This window comes from Zalophus californianus, chromosome 2, assembly GCF_009762305.2.
Source record: "Zalophus californianus isolate mZalCal1 chromosome 2, mZalCal1.pri.v2, whole genome shotgun sequence".
NCBI lineage: Eukaryota > Metazoa > Chordata > Mammalia > Carnivora > Otariidae > Zalophus > Zalophus californianus.
This window is the reverse complement of record NC_045596.1, coordinates 118887995-118910784: the sequence shown is the minus strand read 5'-3', so window position 1 is coordinate 118910784 and position 22790 is coordinate 118887995. Positions and strand designations below refer to the sequence as shown.

Genomic DNA, 22790 nt, shown 5'->3' with positions numbered 1-22790 from the left:
AAATACCTATTCTGTCTTTTTCTTTCTTCTGAGATTCAAATAACACACATATTTTGTTTGGTATTGTATCACAGCTTTTGAATGCTCTCATGCATTTTCACTTCTTTTCTTTGTGTTTCAGTTTATGTAATTTCTATTAGCCTCTTTTCAATTTCACTGCTTATTTCCTTGATGGCATCATATCTACTAATGAGATTGTTAAAGCCATTCTTCATCTCTGTTTTTGTTTTACTATTCCTAGGATTTGCATTTGATCATGTCCAATAGTTTCTATCTCTGCTCAAATTCTCCATCTGGTCATGCAAGTTATCCACCTTTTCCATCAGAGTCTCAATATATTCTAATAGTTCCAACATTTGGGCTGTATATGAATCTGGTTCTCTTGATTGCTTTTTTTCCCCTCTTTTTCTGTTGACTATTTTTATTTGTCTTCATCTTCGTCTTTGTGTTCATCTTCTTTGTGTGGTGTGTAGGATAGTACAGTATGAAATAAATAGTACTTATGCCTGGAAGGGGCGTTTCTCTTTTTCTACTAAGTCTTTAATTTGAGTCAACCTAGTCAGTAACTGATGTGGGTTTGGGTTTTGTTTTTGCTATGGCTACCTTCAGTGCATCACCAGTTTAAAATTCCTGTAGCATTCATTTGTACTTAGAGGGAGGTTTGGGTGGCCAGAGACTTTGTTCTCCACTCTCCACTTAAGGCTTTTCCTCATAGGTTCTACCTAACAGAGGTTTATTGTTCATGCTTTTATGCCTCCCCCGGTGGTAGGCTGCTGCTAGTAGTTTACTAGTGTTTGCTGGACTGGTAGTCGGGATTAGAGACATTCTCTGTTGTACTATTTTAGCCTTGATTTTAGGCAAAATCTGTATTCTTGGGTCTTGGGAATAAGGCTTTCTCGGTGGTCCTGTCCTTCTCTTAGCAGTAGAGGATCAGACGATCTCTGATGATCTGATCCCAGGAAACTTCTCTGTGCCTCTTTTAATTACAGTGAGTCTTCACCTGTGCCCTGAGGGCAACAGTCTGCAATATTTGTTTTGTAGGGAGGGGGACCCAAGTGGTGTGTCTTCAGTGACTGCTGGCTCCCCTCTCACAGGCCTGAATCACCAAGGGATGCTTTATCCAGATTCCCAGTTTGTTTCCAGTCTTTCTCATGAGCATCTGGTGATGATAAAGAGAAGTCTGTTAGTAAGTGCAGACTACTCTTGAGTTTATGGCTTTCAGTATCTCTGTACTTTCATAGTAGCCCTTTCAGTAAGTCATTACATAGTTTGACTGAATTCTTATTACCAGCTTATATGAGGCCTGACATCTCTTCCTTCTGTGGAGGGAAGCTCTGTTCCATGAAGGCATTTGCCTTTTCTTAGATTTAAGGCTAGTTGGTTCCTCTGAGACTTCTGCTCTCAGATTAATTAAGGAAAATTTGTGATTTCATATATTCAGTTTTTCTTGAGCTTATAGTGGGAATAATAGTCTTTACATTTTTGTATATTTTAAACTGAGGCTGAAAGTTTCTGTGTTACAAATATATTTCCCTAGTATACAATTTGTTACCTCACTTTTTATGGTATAGTTTACTTATAGAATATTTTTTTATTTTAATGTAGTCAAATTTATTAATATTTCCTTTATGGACTGTGCTTCTGAAGTCAGGTTGAGAATATAAATATGCTTTATTCTTGAATGGGAAAAAATGAGGCCATTGGGGAGACTATCCTCAAGTTTCTGTTCATACCTTTCAAATCATGCCTCATTTTCTCTTAAGCCCCCTTCCTCTCATTACAGCAGATTATGTCATCTAATTTTTTCTTGCCCCATCAATTATCTCCCATTCTCCTTAATCTTCGGTTTCTCTTTTGTTGTTCTGGCCATGTCCTTTCAGCATTTATATATGCTCAAGTGTCCCCATTCTTTTTAAGAAAAGCCATCACTTTTTTTTTCTGTATTATTTTATTTTCTCCAGTTTTATTGAGAGATAATTGACATACCTCACTGATAAGTTTAAGGTGTACAGCATGATGGTTTGATTTACATATATTGTGAAATGATTACCACCGTAGACCTAACATCCATCTTCTCATATAGATACAACAAAAATAAAATAAAATAAGAAAAAAAGAAAAGGGGCACCTGGGTGGCTCAGGTGGTTAAGCGACTGCCTTCGGCTCAGGTCATGATCCTGGAGTCCCGGGATCGAGTGCCACATTGGGCTCCCTGCTCAGCAGGGAGTCTGCTTCTCCCTCTGACCCCCTTCCCTCTTGTGCTCTCTATCTCTCATTCTCTCTCTCTCAAATAAATAAATAAAATCTTTAAAAAAAAGAAAAAAGAAAAGAAACTTTCTCCTTATAATGAGAACTCATAGGATTTACTCTTAACAGCTTTCCTATATATCATACATCAGTTTTAGCTGTAGTCATCATGTTGTACATTACACCCCTAGTACTTACTTATCTTATAATTAGAAGTCTTTACCTCTTGACCACCTTCCTCTAATTTCACGACCCCTACCCTCTGCCTCTGGTAACTGCAAATCTGATCTTTTTTTCTGTGAGAGAGAGAGTGTGTGTGTGTGTGTGTGTGTGTGTGTGTGTGTGTGTGTGTTGTCTTGTTTGGATTCCAGATACATGTGAGATCATATAGTATTTGTCTTTCACTGACTTATTTCACTTAGCATAATGCTTTCAAGGTCCATCCATGTTGTCACAAATGGTAGGATTTTCCCTTTTTTTATGGCTGAATAACTTTCCATTGTATATATAATTCCTCAATTTATTTATTTATCTGTCTATGGACACTTATGTTGTTTCCCTGTCTTGACTGTTGTAAATAATGCTGCTATGAACATGAAGGTGCAGATATCTTTTTCAGTTAGTGTTTTTATTTTCTTTGGATACATTTCCAAAAGTTGAATTGCTGGATCATATGGTAATTCTATTTTTTTTTTTTAAATTTTGAGGATCCTCCATACTGTTTTCCATTGTGGCTATACCAATTTACATTCTTACCAACAGTTCCCACAAGGGTTCCCTTTCTCCACATTTATGGTATCATTTGTTATCTCTTGTCTTTTTGATGATGGCCATTATAACAGACATGATGTGATATCTCATTGTGGTTTTAAATTGCATTTCTCTAATGACTAGTGATGTTGAGCATCTTTTCATTTACCTGTTGGTCTTTTATATATCCTCTTTGGAGAAATGTCTATTCAGATCCTTTGCCCATTTTTTTAATTGGGTTGTTACTGATTTTTTTTATGTTAAATTGTATGGGCTTTTTACATATTTTTGGATATTAACCCCTTATCATATATTTGGTTCACAAATATTTTTTCCTATTCCATAGGTTATTTTTTCACTTTACTGATGGTTTCTTCTGCTGTGCAGAGGCTTTTTTAGTTTGATGGAGTCCCACTCATTTATTTCTGCTTTTTTGCTTATGCTTTAAGTGTCATATCCAAAATTCCATTACCAAGACCTATGTCAAGCTTTATTCCTATGTATTCTTCTAGGAGTTCCATGGTTTCTTACATTTAAGTCTTTAATCCATTTTAAGTTAATTTTTGTGAGTGGTGTAACATAATGGTTAAGTTTTATTCATTTTTTAAAATACTTATTTATTTGAGAGAGAGAGAGCAGGGGAAGGGGCAGAGGGAGAGAATATCCAAGCAGAATCCTGCTGAGTGTGGAGTCTGGCATGGGGCTTGATCTCACAAGCCACAAGATTAGGATCTGAGCCAAATCCAAGAATCAGAAGCTTAACTGTCTGAGCCACCCAGGCACCCCAAGTTTCATTCTTATACATGTGAATATCCAGTTATCCCAGCACCATTTATTGAAAAAACTGTCTTTTCTCCATTGAGGATTCTTGGCTCCCTTGTCAAATATTAGTTGACCGTATATGCTTTGGGTTATTTCTGGCCTTTTGATTCTGTTCCATTGGTCTATTGCTCTGTCTTTATGCTAGTACCAATGTTTTGATGACTATATTTTTCTAGTATAGCTTGAAATCAGGAAGTGTGATGTCTTCTGCTTTGTTCTTCTTTCTCAGGATTTCTGTGACTATTTGGGGTCTTTTGTGGTTCCATCTATGATTTAGGAGTGCTTTTTCTTTACTTTGGTTAAAAAAAATGCCATTGGAATCTCAGTAAGGATTGCATTAAATTTATAGATGACTTGTGATAGTATTGACATTTTAACAATATTAATTCTTCCAGTCCATGAATATGGGTGTCTTTCCATTTATGTGTGTCTTCTTTAATTTCTTTCATCAGTGTCTTGTGGGTTTCATAGTAGAGAACCTTCACCTCCTTAGTTAAATTTACTCTTAAGTATTTTATTGTTTTTGATGCTATTTTAAATGGGTTTTATTTCCTTATTTCTTTTTTTTTTTTTTAGAAAATTCATTGTTGGGGCACCAGGGTGGCTCAGCCAGTTAAGCATCTGACTCTTGATTTTGGCTCAAATCATGATCTTATGGTCCTGGGATTGAGCCCAGTGTGGGGCTCTGTGCTCAGCATGGAATCTGCTTGTCCCTCTCCCTCTGTTCCTCCCTCAACTCTCTCCCCCTCACAAATAAATAACTAAATATAATCTTTAAAAAAATTGTTAGTATATACAATTTTGAATGCTAATTTTGTATCTTGAAACTTTACTGAATTCATTGATTAAATATAACAGTTTTTTTTTTGTTGAGCTTTTAGGATTTTCTGTTTGTAAAATAGTGTCATCTGCAAATAGAGAGTTTTACTTCTTCTTTTCCAATTCTGATTCCTTTATTTCTTTTTCTTGCCTGATTGTTCTAGCTAAGACTTCTAGTACTAGTTGAATAGGAGTCATTAATGTATGCAGCTTTGTCTTGTTCCTGATTTTAGAGGAAAAGTTTTCAACATTTCCCCATTGAGTATGATAACTGTGGGATTGTCATTTTTTGTTTTTATTATGTTGAGATATGTTCTTTCTATGACAAATTTGTTTAAGAGTTTTTATCATGAACGGATGTTAAATTTTCTAAATGCTTTTTCTGCACCTATTAGATGATCATATGATTCTTTTCTTTAATTCTATTAATGTGATCTCTCACATTAATGGATTTGTGTATGTTGAACCATCCTTGCATCCTAAGAGTAAATCTTACTTGGTCGTAGTGTATAATGTGCTGCTGAATTTGGTTTGCTAGTATTTTATTGAAAATTTTTGCATCTATCTTCATCATGGAAATTGGCCTGTAGTTTTCTTTTTTAGGAGTGTCTCTTCTGGTTTTGGTATCAGGATAACACTGGTCTTATAAAATGAGTTTGGGAGTATTCCCTCCTCTTTAATTTTTTAGAAGAATTTGAGAAGTATAGAAGTGAATTATTCTTTAAATGTTTGTAAAATTTACCAGTGAAGCCGTCTGGTCCTGGACTTTTTTGTTGTTATTGGGAAAGTTTTGATTACTGATTTAATTTTTTTACTGGTAATTGGTCTATTCATATTTTTTATTCTTATTGATTCAGTCTTGGTAAACTGTATGTTTCTAAGAATCTTTTTTCATTTCTTCTTGGTTGTCCAGTTTATTGTTATACAGTTGTTCATTATGATCTCTCTCTCTCTTTTTTTAAAAGATTTTATTTATTTATTTGAGAAAGAGAGAGAGAAGAGCATAGATGAGGGGCAGAGGGAAAGGAAGAAGCAGACTCCTTTGAGCAGGGAGCCCGATGTGGGGCTCATTCCCAGAACTCTGGGATCATGACCTGAACCAAAGGCTGACTTAACTGACTGAGCCACCCAGGTACTCTCATCATGATCTCTTATGGTCCTTTGAATTTCTGTGGTATCAGTTATAGTGTCTCCTTTTTCATTTATAATTTTATTGATTTGGATCCTCTCTCCTTTTTCTTTGGTTAGTCTAGCTAGGAGTTTGTCAATTTGTTTACCTTTTGAAAGAACCAACTCTTAGTTAATCTTAGTTAACCAACTCTTGGTTAACCTTTTCTATTTTTTTCCTGTTATTTATTTCATTTATTTCTGCTCTAAAATATATGATTTCCTTTATTATGATAACTTTGGGCTGTTTGTTCTTCTTTTTCTAGTTCTTTAAAGTGCAGGTTAAGTTGTTTATTTGGGATCTTTCTTGTTTCTTAATGTAGGTATTTCTGTGATCTTCTTTCTTAGAACTGCTTTTGCTGTATCTCACAAGTTCTAGTACATTGTGTTTCCATTTTCACTTGTCTCAAGAAACATTTTTATTTCTCCTTTAATTTCTTCTTTAATCAATTGGCTATTCAGGGTAGTGTTGTTTAATTTCCATGTGTTCCATGTAAGAATTTTCCAATTTTCCTCTTATTTTTTATTTCTGGTTTCATGATGTTGTGGTTTTAGTCTTCTTGAATTTGCTAAGTCTTGTTTTGTGCCCTAACACATGGTCTATCCTAAAAAATGTTCCATGTGATCTTGAGATAAATATATATTTTGCTATTGTTGGGCAAAATGTTCTGTATATATCTGCTGGGTCCATTTGGTCTGTAGTGTTGTCCAAATACATTTTCTTCCTCATTGATTCTCTGTCTAGATGATCTATCCATTGCTGAGAATGGGGTATTGAAGTCCCAAACTATTATTGTATTTTTGTTGATTTTTCCCTTTAGCTTTGTTTTTGTTTTGTTTTGGGTTTTTTTGTTTTGTTTAGCTTTATATATTTGGATGCTACAATGTTGAGTGTATATTTATAATTACTGTATTTTCTTGATGTATTAACCCCTTTATCATCAAATAATGACCTTCTTTGTCTCTTTTTACCATTTTTAATTTAAAGTCCTTTTTGTCTGATAGAATTATAGCTACCCCTGCTTTATTTTGGTTACCATGTTCTTGAAATGTCTTTTTCCATCCCTTCATTCTTAGTCTGTCTTTAAGGCTCAGGTGAGTCTCTTGTGGACAGCATATTGATGGATCTTGTTTTTTTAAACCATTCAGCCATTCTGTGTCTTTTATTGGAGAATTTAATCCATTTTCATTCAAAGTAATTATTAGTATGTAAGGACTTACTTTTGCCATTTTGTCAATAGTTTTCTGGTTGTTTTGTAGATCTGTTGATCCTTATTGTTGTTTATTTTATCTTATTGTCTTTTTTGAGTTTTGTTTTTTGGTATTTGCATGCTTTGACTTTTTTGTCATATTCTTTTGAGTAATTACTACAGGATTTCTCCTGGAAAGTCTTAAAATATCTTAAACTTACATTTTAAGTTTAAATTTAAAAGTATATTTTAGAAAAATCTAAAATATCTTAAACTTACAACACTCTAAACTGATAACAACTTAACTTCAGTAGAGTTTGTAAATTAACACTTTTACTTCTCTTTCACCTCGCAGTTTAGGCTATTGCTATTACAATTTACATGTTTGTTTGTTTTTTTAGTAGTGTTCCTAATAAGAGATCATTGTTGTGATGAACACTGGGTGTTATACACAACTAATGAATCATTGAACACCACATCAAAAACTAATGATGGCTATATATATACATATATATACAAATACAGTGGCTAACTGAACATAAAAAAAAGAGATCATTGTAGTTAATGATTCTTTTAACTGCTTTTTTTAAACTTTCTAATTAGGGTTGTAAGTAAATTATGCACAACTACTGTCAGATTGCAGAATCTATCTATGATCTATATTTACCATTAGATATCCAGTGAGATTTACACTTTTTATATTTTTATGATGTTAATTAGTGTTGTTTTACTTTCTCTTTTTTTAAAGATTTTATTTATTTTTTTTTTGCAAGAGAGAGAGAGAGAGAGTGTGCATGCATGATCGGGAAAAGGGGGGCAGAAGGAGAAATGGACTCCCTGCTGAGCAAGGAGACCAACATGGGGCTCAGTCCCAGGGTCCTGGGATCATGACCTGGGCCAAAGGCTGACACTTAACTGACTGAACCCTCCAGGCACCCAGTGTTCTTTTACATTCTTTCGAATGTTCTTTCGAAGAACACCCTTCAGCATTTTTTGTAAAGCAGGTGTGGTAATGAACTCCCTCAGCTTTTGTTTGTCAGCAAATTCTTTTTGCTTACTTTGCTTCCAAAGGATAGCTTCACCAAGTATAGAATTCTTGGTTGACAGTTATTTTCTTTCAATATTTTGAATATGTCATCACATTCTCTCCTGACCTGAAAAATTTCTGTTGAGAAATCTGCTAATAGTCTTTTGGTGGTTCCCTTGTATGTAACTTCTCTCTTTTCTCTTGATGCTCTTAAAATTTTTTCATTGTCTTTGACTTTTGACAATTTTAATTAAATTACTGTGTCTCACTGTAGCCCTATTTAAGTTTAACCTCTTTAGAATCTTTTGGGCCTCATGGATCTGGATGTCCATATCTCTCCCCAGGTTCAGGAATTTTTCAGCCATACTATTTTACATATACTTTCTGTCCCTTTTTCTTTCTCTTTTTTTCTGGCATTTTCATAATGTGCATATTGTTTCTTTTTATTCTATTCTATAATTTATGTAGGCTTTCTTCACTCTTTTTCATTATTTTTTTCTTTTTCCTTCTCTGACTGGTAATTTTCAATGTCTTATCCTTTAGGTGAGTGATTTTTTTTTTTTTCTTTTTTTGCATGGTCAAGTCTTCTTTTAAAACTCCCTGTTGAGTTATTCAGCTCAGTTATTGTATTTTTCAACTCTAAAATTTCTATTTAATTGCTTTTCGATGGTAGCTATTTCCTTATCAAACTTCTCATTTTGTTCATGCATTGTTTTTCGAATTTTATTTAGTTGTGTGTCTGTATTGTCTTGTAATTCACTAGACTTCTTTAGATGATTATTATGAACTCTTTGTTTGACAGTTCTTAGATCTCCATTTATTTAGGGTCAGTTATTGGAACTTTATTAATTTCCTTTGGTGATGTCATATTTACCTGATTTTTTGTGGGGGTGATCTTTGTATCCTTATTAATTCTATCTGGTTATTTGAATAATTGGGCTCCTCTTCTAGACTTTACAAGTTTTCTGTGGTAGAGACAGCTCTTCAATGGTCAGCTCAGTTCGGGTTTCTGGGTATGTCTTCTGGTAATGTCCTTGGACAGGTGGGGCCTGCTATTATGCTCTATTTTGGGGCAAGCTCTGAAGGGAGTGTGTGGGGTAAGTGCCACTGGCTGAAAACAGTTGGATAATATTATGGGCTTGGTTCCCTACCCAACTGAAGCTGTAGGATGGGCTCCATGCTTGCCTGGATTCTCTGGTGAGGCTTACTAGATGGCCAGGACTGGGTTTAATATTAAGTAGTGGGTAGAGCTATGAATTGACTTCCCTGACTTGGCAGGGCAGTTAGGATGGGACTCAGGACCTTTATAATTTATTCTGGGGACCTGAATCAAGCGAAAGTGTGCACTGAATTCCCTGGTCCAGTGAGATAACTGGTTGTGCTCTACAGATAGGGGAAGCCACAGACTGTTCTCTCTGTTCAAGTGCCACTGTATGTAGGACTCTTGAATGAGCTATGCAGCTTCCCACATGCTCTGGTTAGGTTCCTTGGTTGGACAGACTGAAAATTGTATTCAGAGATAAGTGGGGTTACAAATTAGATTCTGTGCCCAGGAGCAGTGGGAGAAGCAGCTCTAAAGCCATAAAGCTTTTTACTTGTTGTCTTAACTCAAGACAACCCCTACCCCAAGTTTCCTGAATAAACATGGCCACTAGTTTTGTTTTGCAAACTGATTGGCTCTGCCTGCCCACCTCTCAGCTGAAGTGCCACAGGGCCACACAGCTTCCTGGAATTGCCAGCCTTTCAGGTTGGATGGAGCTGGAAGACACTCTCTACAGTATATCTCAGCTCCCTTGCCTAGGCAGTAGAGGAGGGGCTGCTCTAGGCTACCCTCCATTTCCCAAACAGGTTCTCTGGTTGAGAGGAATGGGAGCTAACCTCAATCTTGTCTGTGAATTAATCCCCTTGTCTGTGTCTAGCATGGGAACACTTTATACTGGCTTTGCGGGTGATCCGCTCTGTCTGCCTGACTCTTAGCTTGAGTACCATAAGTCTGCAAAGCTCCCAGGAGTTGTCATCAGAAGATATTCTTGGCTCCCTTGCCTAGGCAGGAGGAGAAGGGGCCACTGCAGGGTAGCCTCAATTTCTCAAACAGGCTTTCTGGTTGAGAAGGGCTGGGAACTACTCTCTCTTAATTTAATGACCTTGTTTACTTGAGAAACAGCCATTAAGTAGGGTGATGATGTCATTCCCTCAGTTGTTCTTCTCTGCAGCTCTTCCTGTCATTGCCAGTGCCTTTACCAACTAACTTCTCTTCTTGCTCCCCTGAATGGTTTTGTGCCTTAAGGTTCAGCCTTCAGTCATCCCTTTTTCTCACTACATGCACTTGCTTTCAGTGACTTCATGTATCTCTTTGACTTCAACTATTAGCCAATGATTTCCAAAAATATACTTTTACAGCCTTAATATCTCTCCTGAAATCTAGACTTATGTGTTCAACTGTTTTCTTAATATTTTAAGACATTTCAAAAACAAAACAGTTAGAACTAAACTCATCATCCTTGACTAAAATCCCTCCTTCTTTATACTCCAGATAGTTTAGTCGTCCATAATTTACTGCTTTTTACCTGAAGTTCCTGTCTTTCATCATCTCAATTCTAAATTATATCTAATTCCATTACTAAGGCTAGGTAATTCCATTTAATAAATAGCCCTTTACCCTATTTAATAATTTTCTTTGGAATCCAGATTCTCTTCTCCAGTCATCTGTTTTTATTTTGACCTAGATTCTCTTTATTATTTTATTTTCCTAGAATATTAAAATAACCTCCAAACAAGTTAGTTTCCTTATTAAGTTTCCACATTCTAGTACATTCTCTACTTCTACAACCAGTAAACTTTCTAAAAATCAAATATAATCATGTCACTCTCTTAAAATAGGTATATTTAATGTGGCTTCTTTCTGCACTAAGAAGTTTAGTCTCTCTAGCTGACTTTTATAAAATATATCTGTGGGAAAAAATAATAAAATAAAATAAATTTGTCATATGTAAAAATTTAAATCTGTTCTTGTGCATGATCTCCAAACCAAAAAATTTCCAAATAGACACAGAAAAGGAACTATTGTACTTAACCATAATGGTAGGTAAATGCTATATTTACCACCTAGAAAATGTAGTGGTTTTCTAGAGCTTTTCTAGTAATATAACTGATTCTTTCTGAGGAATGTCTTTTGTTAATAGGTGTCAAATATGAAATTTCTCCTCAAATGCAACAAAGGTAGAACGAAAGTGAATAAAATCATAACAGTTGTCCTATGATCCATGTCTTATGTATTTGGCTTCATTCTCTGTGAAATTGAATTTATTTTTCAGTTTTGAATGGATGAGATATGCCCATAATGGGACCATGTTAGTGTTTGTAGGCATCTTCAGTCCTCTCCATCCACCCAAAAATGCACACTCACTCACACAGAGTTGACATTTATTTTGTTAGTTATTCACCATTGTGTGCTGAGCTGTTGTTTTGCTAGGATTTACCCATATTGCCTTATTTAGATCTCCTCTTCAATTTTTAAGATAACTGATCAAGATTAGGGGTTGGGTTTTTGGTGAAGAAATACAAGGAAGTTAACAAAGTCCTTGTGTCCAAGTCCCACATTCATGGCAACCTTCCATAGATATTATCCCACTAATGCTAATGAATTTGTCATAGAATGTGGTTCCATGAATATGTGTCTGTCCTTATCAGAAGAGACTTCTAAGTTTAAATAGTTAAAAAAATAGAAAGCATTATCTTAACTCACAATGTAATTTTCAAATTGATGGATTTGGTCTAATTGATAGCACAATGGCCCTTACCCCAGGCTTTTATTCTTGGTTGTATCCTGAGTAGCCAATGTGTATTTATCTGCAACTTTATTATAATATTTTCTAAAGATTCAAGATGCTTTCTGGGTTTAATATTTGCTAGATGATCTTTAAAAACCCGAGCAGAATTACAAATGAAGCTGCTTTGTTAAAACAACAAAGACTAAGGCGGTGGATTAGTGAAGTTGCATTATTCCAAACCAAACTTGATTGTCGCTATCTCTTTAAACAACATTGGGCAGACATTTAAAGATTTTTTATACATTTTAATTCAGGTGGTAACTTGACTTAAAACAACACATTCTTGGTCATATATATCAGGCTAAATATCAAAATGAATTTGAAACTATTGAGCCTGTCTGCATAGGATATTAAATTCTTGGAGAGGCTTTCTCTCCCCCACGCTGATTTTCATCATTTTACTGTTACTTTCATTTCCCCTTGAGCTTTAGCTTTTTAGAATTATTATTCATTCTTTTCACCATATACCCTGATCATTAACCAATTAAAACTTTATCAGGCATAGAAGCAAGACATTCTGTGGATAACGATGAGGTTGGAAACTCTTGTACAACTTGTTGGCTCATATTGGAAGAAGACTGTCATGCCAAATTATCTTTACGTGCTCATGAATAATGTTCTAACAAGGGTGGATGGAGAGATGAGCATAGAGTGTAGTTCTAACAGAAGGAAAAATAGTAATATTCACCTTGGCAAAACATGCTAATGCCTTGACAAGATGCTATCTGCTCTTGCTGTTAAATCAGATGCATATTAAGTTAGCAGACCTATTGCTATCTACTATTTTACAGAATGAACTAGAAGAGAAAGAATACACCTTTCAGGATCTACAAGTCCCTCATATGACCATAAAATAATTGCATAGAGAATACCCATTTAACTTAGAGTTTATGGCACATCAATTGAGTGGATTGATCTTGAAAATAAAAGTGAGTCAGGCAGGAAGGAAACTGTAGTTTCTACCTACCTTTAATTCTTTCTACTGAACTCTGAAATAACTGAGATTTTTGCTGTTGCTATTTCCTAAATGCAGAATTTCAGAGTGGGATTTTGATCTTTAATGTGAAGATACGTCTATATTAAACCAGGAATCATTGTCAGTAACAGTTAGACACAAAAATTTGGAAGATTAAACAAGTGTGAAGGTTGATCATGGAAATCAAAGAGGAAGGAGCATCAGAAGAAGGCCAGCACTTTCTTCCCACACCCCAGGCAAATGATACTGGGGACTTCCAGTTCACAAGTAAGTATGTGTTCCCCTTTCTGTAACTCTCTTCTAGAGTTTAGGTTTTATTTTTTAGCATGACTTGCGACTCTTCTTTTCAGAGGATTCCCGTTGGCCATTTATTTAACACTGCCAAACATATGCCAAACCTTTCATTTAATTTACATTATAAAAATAATCTTTAGAAAACAGTACTGGTTGGAAAAGTTTTCTAAGAAATTTGGTTTTTCAAAGCTTACAGCAGTTGTTAATAACTTTAAAAAAAATCTACACTCTTTGAAATGAACAGAAAGCTGCCTAATGATTGTCACTCGTCTGTCTTGGAAAGTCTAAAATTTTTAACCATAGTATTGTTAAATGTCAGCAGGAGAAAAAAAATAAATGGTTACCATGCAAAAAAGTGTTAACTCTGGGGATGCTTGGGTGGCTCAGTCAGTTAAGCGTCTGCCTTTGGCTCAGGTCATGATCCCGGGGTCCTGGGATCGAGCCCAGAGCCCCACATTGTGGCAGGGAGTCCCTGCTCAGCGGGGAGTCTGCTTCTCCTTCTGCCTGCCACTCTCCCCATTTGTGTGCTCTCTCTCTCTCTTTCCCTGACAAATAAATAAAATCTTTTTAAAAAAAAAGTGTTAACCTTGTAAATAATAAATAGATGGTTTTTATACAAAGAGGTGGTTCTAACAATATATTAGTAGTAAATTTAAATCGTATTTGGTAAATGTACCAATAGAAATAAACAAGAAAAAATTTTTTTAATGTTCTTACATTTATTACCACCAAATGGTTGACTTTTACATAAATTTTAGTTTTGCTTGTTTGGCCACCCATAAGTTATAATAAGTGGCATCTAAGTTCTCATCCACTTTTGTTTAAGAAGACTCCAAGCTGTGTGTGGCCATCAGATATCCACATTACCACATTATAGCACATTATCACTTGCCACAGCCTGATCTTTCTACCTTCTAGCCACTACATGTTCCCACCCTTACTTTTGTTCTCAGACCCTCCCTCCTCTTCACTCTAAATCATTTAGCCATGTTATTAGATTTCTTAAAAATCAAGAAAAAAAGGAATAAAAACATTTATCAGAACAATGATTTGAGCTATCAATAAGTTGGCAGAATAACCACCACCATAATGTCTTTCATCACCATATTAGAGATAGCTCTTTAATTAATAGTTTACTATTTACAGCAGGCTGGAGTGGTTTGAAAGAAAAGTCTATATAAGAGAGTACTTTTGTGAGGTCATTTTTTTTAAGGTTTTGCTGCTGTCTATGTGTATTTAAGAGAAACTAACAATTGAAAAATACATTTTAAATTTGTCAAAGCTGCCAAAAACACTATCTTTTCAGTTTCTTTATAACCATAGAGCTAAGTAGATCAGTCAAAACTTCAGTCACATTTAGTTCTGCTACAAATATTATGAGAATCGATAGCTTATAAATTTGGACAGTTAGCTAAGTTAATTCTTTCTGCCAAATAATGTATTTATAAATTCTGGGCAGGGTGAAACATAGTAATATATATTAACATATTTTTGATTATGAGTTAAATGTCTTTAATCTGAATTCTTACTCATTATTTATAGGTATTCAGAAGATTCCAAATGAACCACAGTTGGAATTCATCCTTGGTAAGGAATTCCATCTTATTTATACTGATAAATAGAATAGCAATCTGTATATATAGTTTACAACCTTACGTTGCTTATATCATTATATCACTGCTTATATCATTATATAATTTACAAACTTTTAAGAACATTGTTCTATAAAAAACCTTTCATTCTTTACGGTGTTACTTTGAGGTGAGGGGCAGGATGGGTAAAATAGATAAAGAAGATTAAGAGTACATTTATTATGATGAGCGCTGAGAAATGTTATGAAATTATTGGATCATTATATTGTATACTTGAAACTAACAACACTGTGTTCATTATACTTCAGTTTAAAAAAATAGCTGAAGGGAAAAAAAATCATTCTATGTGATGTCACTTCCCCCAATTTGTAAGTAAAGAATTTGAGCTGTAGAGTAGGTCAATTCACTACCCAGGGGTATAGGGTTCGGTGGTGACTGCCTCTCAATCGGGTCAACTGACTGCAGATCTGGTGTCCAGCACTCATCCTAATACAGTGACGGCTTTGCTGCTAATCAGCATTTCTCGAAATCTATGTGTTTATCTTCTCCTTGAGCTGGAGACTAAGCTCATATAGTTTTTCTTTAGGCCATTTATACAAGGTTCCTGCCTCTTTTTTTTTAAATAATTTTTATTGTTATGTTAATCACCATACATTACATCATTAGTTTTTGATGTAGTGTTCCATGATTCATTGTTTGTGCATAACCCCCAGTGCTCCACGCAGAATGTCTGCCTCTTTTTTTTTTCAATGTCACACACTCAAAAATCCCCTTTTTCTTCCATCTTGATTTTGTGGACAGATCCTTAGTATTTGAGAATTTAACTATAATTCAACACTTTGACTTTCTTAAGCAACTTTGAAGATCTGTCACATGTAGAAATTTGTAACTTGGTTCAAGGATGAGTTAAAAATGTGCACTCTGTGGCTGATCCACTGCTTAGCTAGTGAGTGGGACCTGATTTGTGTCTGAATTTGGTATGACTGCAAAATGTCATTAGGGAATTAGCTGCAAAATGGTATTTAAAGAGGGGAAAAATGTGGTTCATATGAACCATTTAGAGAGGGTTTTTTTCTTCTTATGGTTCTAAAATGTTTTGAAAGCAATGAGGTTTTATAGAATCATACATACATGTATTCAATTTCCTATATAGAGACCAGATATCTAAATCTTTAAAGGTGAATATACATGTTTTATAAAGTTATGGGCAAATTGAAATATGTGCATTTACTATCTATAGTAGTTTTTAGTGGTTTGAAGTCTCAGTATTTCCAAGAATATACATTTTTATTATATAATGAAATAGATTTCAAACTTATATCCTTTGCTCAAAATATTACATTTTGATGTGTAACTTATTGAGATAATAACTATATATAATTTTTTTGTTTTGTTTATTTCTTCTAATAGAGTTTATTTCTAGAGCAGTTTTAGGTTCACAGCACACTTGAACAGAAAGTACAGAGATTTTCCATATGCCCTCTGACCCCATAAATGCATAGCTTCCCCTATCAGACTGGTACATTTGTTACACTTAAAGACATCATTATTATTCTAAGTCCATAGTTTACATTTGGGTTCATCTTAGTGTTGTTCATTCTATGGATTTGGATAATGTATAATATATCTATATTATATATAGATATATAATAATATATCTATCATTAAAGTATCATGCAGAGTATCTTCATTGCCCTAAAAGTCCTGTGTGCTTAGTCTATTCATCCCTCTCTCCCCTAACCCTTGGCAACTACTGATATTTTTTTCACTGTCTCCCTAGTTTTGTCTTTTCCAGAATGTCATATACTTGGAATCATACAGTATGTCACCCTTTCGGATTGGCCTCTTTCACTTAGTAATGTGCATTTAAGTTTCCTCTATGTCTTTTCATGGCATGATAGCTTATTTCTTTTTAGCACTGAATAATATTCCAGTGGTTGCATGTAGCGCAGTCTATTTGTCCACTCATCTACTTAGGGATATCTTGGTTACTTCCAAATTTTGGTAATTATGAATAAAGCTGTTTGCAAGTTTTTGTATAGTCCTAAGTTTTCAACATCCTTGGGTAAATACCAGGGAGCACATTGTTATATGGTAAGAGTATGTTTAGTTTTGTAAGAAATTCCCAAATTGTCTTGCAAAGTGCCTGTACCATTGTGCATTCCCACCAGCAATGCATGAGAGTTTCTGTTACTCCACATCCTCACCAGCACTTAGTGTTGTCAGTGTTCTGGATTTTGGTATAATTCATTTTTTAAAAACATTTTATTTTTGTTACAAATGTAGCTAAAACGTATTGTAAGTTAAGGGTTCTAGATTTTTTTATTTTCCCTGGTATGAAGAAACAGAAATGTGGAAACTCAAGAAACTTCTGTGGGAACACCAAAAAACTATACTTATTTTTTCTAGAGAGTTCTCAGATAGTATCAGATATAGAAAGAACTTGTTTGAGAAAGGAAGCTGAGTAGCAAAAGAAGTCTAGGTACCTCTTGACTCACTGTAACTCTTGCTACTTGAGCCTTTATCTATTCATCTTTCATTTTTAAGGGAAGAAAAAAAATTTTTTTTACTTTTTTATTAGGATTTCAAAGAGTAAAGATTTATTAGAGTAACAGTGTTACTCTAAAGCCTTCTTATTTGCATCTTGGAGAGCAAGGTAAAATCTGAAGGAGGCAGAGACAATTGGAGGAGAGGCTGTTAGTCAAACATGGAGGCCAGCTTTCAAGAGAAAGAGTGCCTAGGCCAAATACATATCTTCTTTTTCAAATGAAGTAATCTGTCTTGTTCAAAGACCTAGCTATATTATTTTGTTTTGAAAGCCCAAATTCAGTAGCAATGTTGTCGTTATTTATATTTCTGGCTTTAAATCATAGATCTAAGAGGTGAGCAGCTGTGACAATTTATTCATAATAATATTCCTCCCATAAAAAAACTTCAGTTTTCTTTTTTCATATTTATTCAGAAAAACCACTAGAATTCTTAACAACAGATAATTTTATCTTATCATGTGGCAAAAAATGCCTTACAAGTAAACAAAGTTATTTAGAGTCGTCAGGAGATTGTGTTGTTTGTCCTGGAAGATATACTCCCCAAACTGTTTGTTATGCTTCTGAGCATTTTTAAAATCCTCAATTGTAGTATTTCTTAAAAAAAAAAAAAAAAAGCCTTTTGAAACTACTCCTTCAAGGATATTACAATTAAACCCATGTAGGTTTTACTGTATATTTTTTGGTACTTTTTTCTTTGAGTTTTTTTAATCCCACAAATTCTTTAAGACTTCACCTGCTAACTAGCTAACTTCATAATAATGAGAGAATAATAGTTTCCTAAATATTTTTATCATTATTTAAAAATGCATATTTATTTAATCAAAAAAACAAGGCATCTTAATACAAAAAAAAATTTTAAAGAATTAAAGTAGGAGGCTCTTGTTCCACCTAATTTTTCAACTAAATTTTTATTTGATTCCTGATTCTTTGCCAAAATATTCAAATAAATTGAGAATCTCAATGGTTTGTTTTAAATTGGGAAAATAGCTATGCTAATTTTGCTAGGTGTCATATTGCTTTGTATAAGTTATTTTCCATTGAGGATTTGTTTCTGCTTTGTCTGTATGCCATTATAAAATCAGTATATCTTGCTGAAGTTCCTCTGCTACATCTTTATTCAAGTAAATGAGGTAGGAGATGCTTAGTCAATTGAGCAAGCTAATTGGTTTAAAAATGTCTTGATAACACAAGTTCAGCATTTACCGAAAAAGTATCTCAGGTCCATTGCCATTATATTTCTAGTGGTTTACTGAATTTAAATTATGTAACTCACCCTTACATCTGCAAATCTGCTTCCACATTTTTTCATTATTTCATTTGAATGTGTTGATACCCTTTTTATGTCCACGAAGAGAGAAATAATTGACAACCCAAGAGAACACAGATTTTCTTACAGTTTGATAAAATTGTTTTTATTTTTAAAAAATAAGCATTTAAAAAGAGAGATCATGGGGTACCTGGGCGGCTCATTCGATTAAGCATCAGACTCTTGATTTAGGCTCAGGTCAAGAGCTCAGGGTCCTGGGATGGAGCCCTGCTTCAGGCTCCCTGCTCAGCAGGGGAATCTGCTGTTCTCCCTTTCCACCCCTCCTCCTCCCTCCCCCTGCTTTTGCTTGCCTATGTGCTCGCATGTGCTGTCTCTTTCTCTCTCTGTCTCTGTCTCTCTCTCTCCCTGAAAGAAAGAAAGAAAGAAAGAAAGAAAGAAAGAAAGAAAGAAAGAAAGAAAGAAAGAAAGAAAAAAAGAAAGAAAGAGGAGAGACCACTTCTTAAAATCTGGGTGCATTTCCTTTGACCTTGTGGGAAGTATATAGAGAAGATTAATCTTGACAAAGATATAAAAGAACTATTAACTATTTCTTAAGTTTATCCTGTCATTTATGCTTATAATGTTTACTTTTATATATCTCCATTTACTAGCTCCAAAGTCAATAGTGTACTTACGAGTATGTTTTCATATTTTTATGTGAATACTACAAATCATAAATCCAAAACAATAGGCACTAATGTATATTAAAATAGATAGGAGAGATGGCTTGTGCGTGTGTGTGTGTGTGTGTGTGTGTGTGTGTGTGTGTGTGCGTGCATGTGGTTCTTGTGTTCTTTATTTGACACTGTGAAGTTATATTCTTAAAATAATTTATACCTTGATGGCTAATAACCTAATCGAAGCCAATGACCAGATATAGAGTGCATCGAAAGACACATTTTAGATGTCAACAGCCTCAGTGTCATTTATGATAGGAATGTAAAGACATGGATGCTGGAGTGAAATCTCTAACAGTACAAATCATTCATTCATACAAATTGTATTGGGAGCATAGAAAACTTGTAAGTAAATAATTTCAGGTAGTGTTAAGTTCTATGTAGAGAGTAAACAGAACAATTGTATAGAACGTGGTTGGGGGAGAGGTAATTGACTTGGGAGATGGAGAGACTATTTTAGATATAGAGGTCAAAGAAGGCCTCTGTGTATCTGGCAGGACTTAGGATGTCGACACTTATTTGGAAAGTGTCCATACTGAACATAAGACCCAGGTGACTTTCTCAGCAGGAGGTTCTGGCTGTAGTAAATATTTGTGCAGCAGGTAATAGGGTTTTAGGAATGGGAATACTGGGGTTCAAGGGTAATGAATTGGGTTGCTGGCTTGATCAGGAATGAAACCAAGTTAGGAGCTGATCTGGTCTTGGGTAAAAAAAAAAAAAAAATCTCAGAGGAAATGGCAGAATAGTGAAGGACCACTTGCTGGGTGACTAGAATGCCAAGGTCAGAGTAGGACAATTCTGGGATAGAAGAAATACTGATCTAGTGAGATCCTGGCCCCATGGCCTCTTCTAGTCTCCCTCACTCCCTAACCGCTGGGCAATAGGATCAGCCCTGGCGATTGGGTGCTGCCATGCCTCTAGTGAGCAAGAATAGAGAGAGATTAAGGTTCAAAGCCAACAGATTGTTAAATCCCTTGCCTTTTGTAAAGGTGTTTTATCTTTTAAGAATCCATATTTAAGGGCGCCTGGGTGGCTCAGTTGGTTAAGCGACTGCCTTCCGCTCAGGTCATGATCCTGGAGTCCTGCATCGGGCTCCCTGCTCAGCAGGGAGTCTGCTTCTCCCTCTGACCCTCCCCCCCTCTCATGTGCTCTCTCTCTCTCTCTCATTCTCTCTCTCAAATGAATAAAATCTTTTAAAAAAATCCATATTTAAGTTATGGGATAATTTTTTCCAGAGATGTTTTCCTCTTGAAAGACAATGTATCAACTCCTCCCCTATAGGTTTTATTAGTACATAAAATAAGACTAATCTGAAGCTCAAATTATTTAATAGAGCCTTACTTCATTTTTCAGTTTTTTCTAAAATTGGTAAGTCTATAGTAACTGCTATAATTTTCATAGTAATATAGTGAAAGCTATCATAGATAAAAATCAATAATAGACAATATAGAAATACATCTGTAATCTGTGCGATATGGTCATATATCATCATACATTTTCAGACATAGTTAAGAGTTAAGAGTTAACTATTTCCATTTTATCATTTCTTGACCTTGACTTTTCTGCTAACACCTCAAATTCAGGATGGATGAAGGAAAGTACAGACCACTGTATTTTATTCTCAAGAGTCACTCAACATGTGTTGTTTAATTTTTATAGTGAAACATAAAGTCTTAAGATGGACTATTATAAACTCATAAGAATGATCTGTCAGAAGGATATTTTCTCAAACGAGAATATAAAATAGTCAAAGCAGAATAACAAAATACATATACAAAATGAACCTTATTTAACTCTCTTTGTATGTACAAAAGAGTAAGATTGGAAGAATAAGTATGACTATCTTTAATTTGGTTATGACAAGTTAGTAGAATTCTGATTTCCTTTGTTATACTTTCTTATATCTTCCAAAATTTCTGCAATGTGCCCATTTAAATGTCACAATCAGGTGCTGTCATTTTTAAAAAAATGAATAACCTGGGCGCCTGGGTGGCGCAGTCAGTTAAGTGTCTGCCTTTGGCCCAGGTCATGATCCCAGGGTCCTGGGATGGAGTCCCGCATCGGGCTCCCTGCCTAGCGGGGAGTCTGTTTCTCCCTTTCCCTCTGCCCCTCCCCCCGCTCATCCTCTCTCTCTCTCAAATAAATAAATAAATAAATAAAATCTTAAAAAATATAAAAATGAATAACCTGAATAAGCTGAACAGCTGAGCAAGATAAAGGGCATAGCTGAAGGAGTAAAATTCTGCTCTTTATCTTCGATTAGCTCATCGCATAATTAGAAAGGTCAAACTAAGACTCCTGAAATCATTAAAAGACCTTTAAAAACTAAGCTATTTTTAGGGTTTCTAAGAATATAAGAGATTGTGTAAAGGATCAAACTAGTATGGAAGGAGTAGTCAAAAAAGGCTTCCTAAGGAAGATTAATTAAAATCAATTCTTCAAGTTTAAGAAAATAGGATTAAGAATAGGAAGAGGAAAGGAGGAATTATCTTCTAGACCAGGAGAGCAGCATAAGCAGACATTTGGTGCTTGGAACAAGATAAAGACTTCAAATCCAGAAAACACACACGCAAAAGGCATGCACTAAGTACTTATTTATTATTACACCAAGCTACATATAGAAAGGCCAGCCATCTTGTCTTCCTCGAAGAGAAAGTGGAAAATGTGTTCTCAGATTTGATTCTTGATTCATCTACTTATTGGTCTTTTAGAATAGTGGTATATATAGAAAATGATAAGATTTTATAAGAAATTAACTTCACATTCACTCTGTAAGCCATGCCAGTTCTGCCATACATAATGTGACTAAATAGGCAAATTGAAATTTACCACTTGTGGAAACTATTTTTTTCTATGGAAATGAAGGATTAAAAAAAGTCTTGTGAATATGCAGTCCACTATACACCTATACTAGGTAAGTAATGTGTACCATCCTAGAATTCAGTAATTAAAATTCAGTTTTATCACAACATCATGTTAGGTACAATGACAAGATGTCCCTAGGTAGGTAAATTCAAATATTAGAGTGGCTTTGAAAAGGGTGAGGTTACCCTATTTGGTTATTAAGCCTTTGTCCAGGAGGATTCTAAATACTTTGTTCTACTATTGGATCATATATAAGGTTATGTGTACTGATTTTGGATTTTGTATATAGAGCCACTATATTTCACATAGCCTGGTTAGAAATAAAAAAAAAACAACAAAAAAACAGAAAGTTTTATAAATTATGTGATCAGTTTTCTGTGTTCAGATTTTGAAATGTGTATTAAAGTGTGCTCAGACTGACAAGCTGCACAAAAACAGTCTCATCTCTTTACAGACACAGCTTTTATAGCTTGTTCGGGCCTTCATTAACCTGAATGTCAGGTTCATTCATACTTTATGAATTGCTATAAATCAGGAACTGTTTTTGTATGTTTCTCTAAAAGAAAAAAAAAATCTTAGGAGGCTAAACTTATCAGTTCTCTCCTATGTTCACACCTCTGCTTTCCTGCTGGTCTGTGTTCTATAAATGATTATAAAGCTCTGACTTTTTTAAAGCTCC

The 22790-nt window shown here is 34.8% G+C and overlaps 1 protein-coding gene across 3 annotated transcripts in view; it reads left to right on the top strand.

The window, feature by feature from the left end:
* The window catches only part of INPP4B (inositol polyphosphate-4-phosphatase type II B), an 808823-nt gene that overhangs the window by 405337 nt on the left and 380696 nt on the right, over nt 1-22790 (top strand). For all 3 annotated transcript variants that reach the window (XM_027599074.1, XM_027599075.2, XM_027599073.2), the window contains 2 exons: nt 12886-13095; nt 14665-14709. In XM_027599074.1, coding sequence (XP_027454875.1) covers nt 13005-13095; nt 14665-14709 — 136 coding nt within the window. In that variant the 5' untranslated portion in view covers nt 12886-13004. The remainder of the gene's footprint in view (nt 1-12885; nt 13096-14664; nt 14710-22790) is intronic.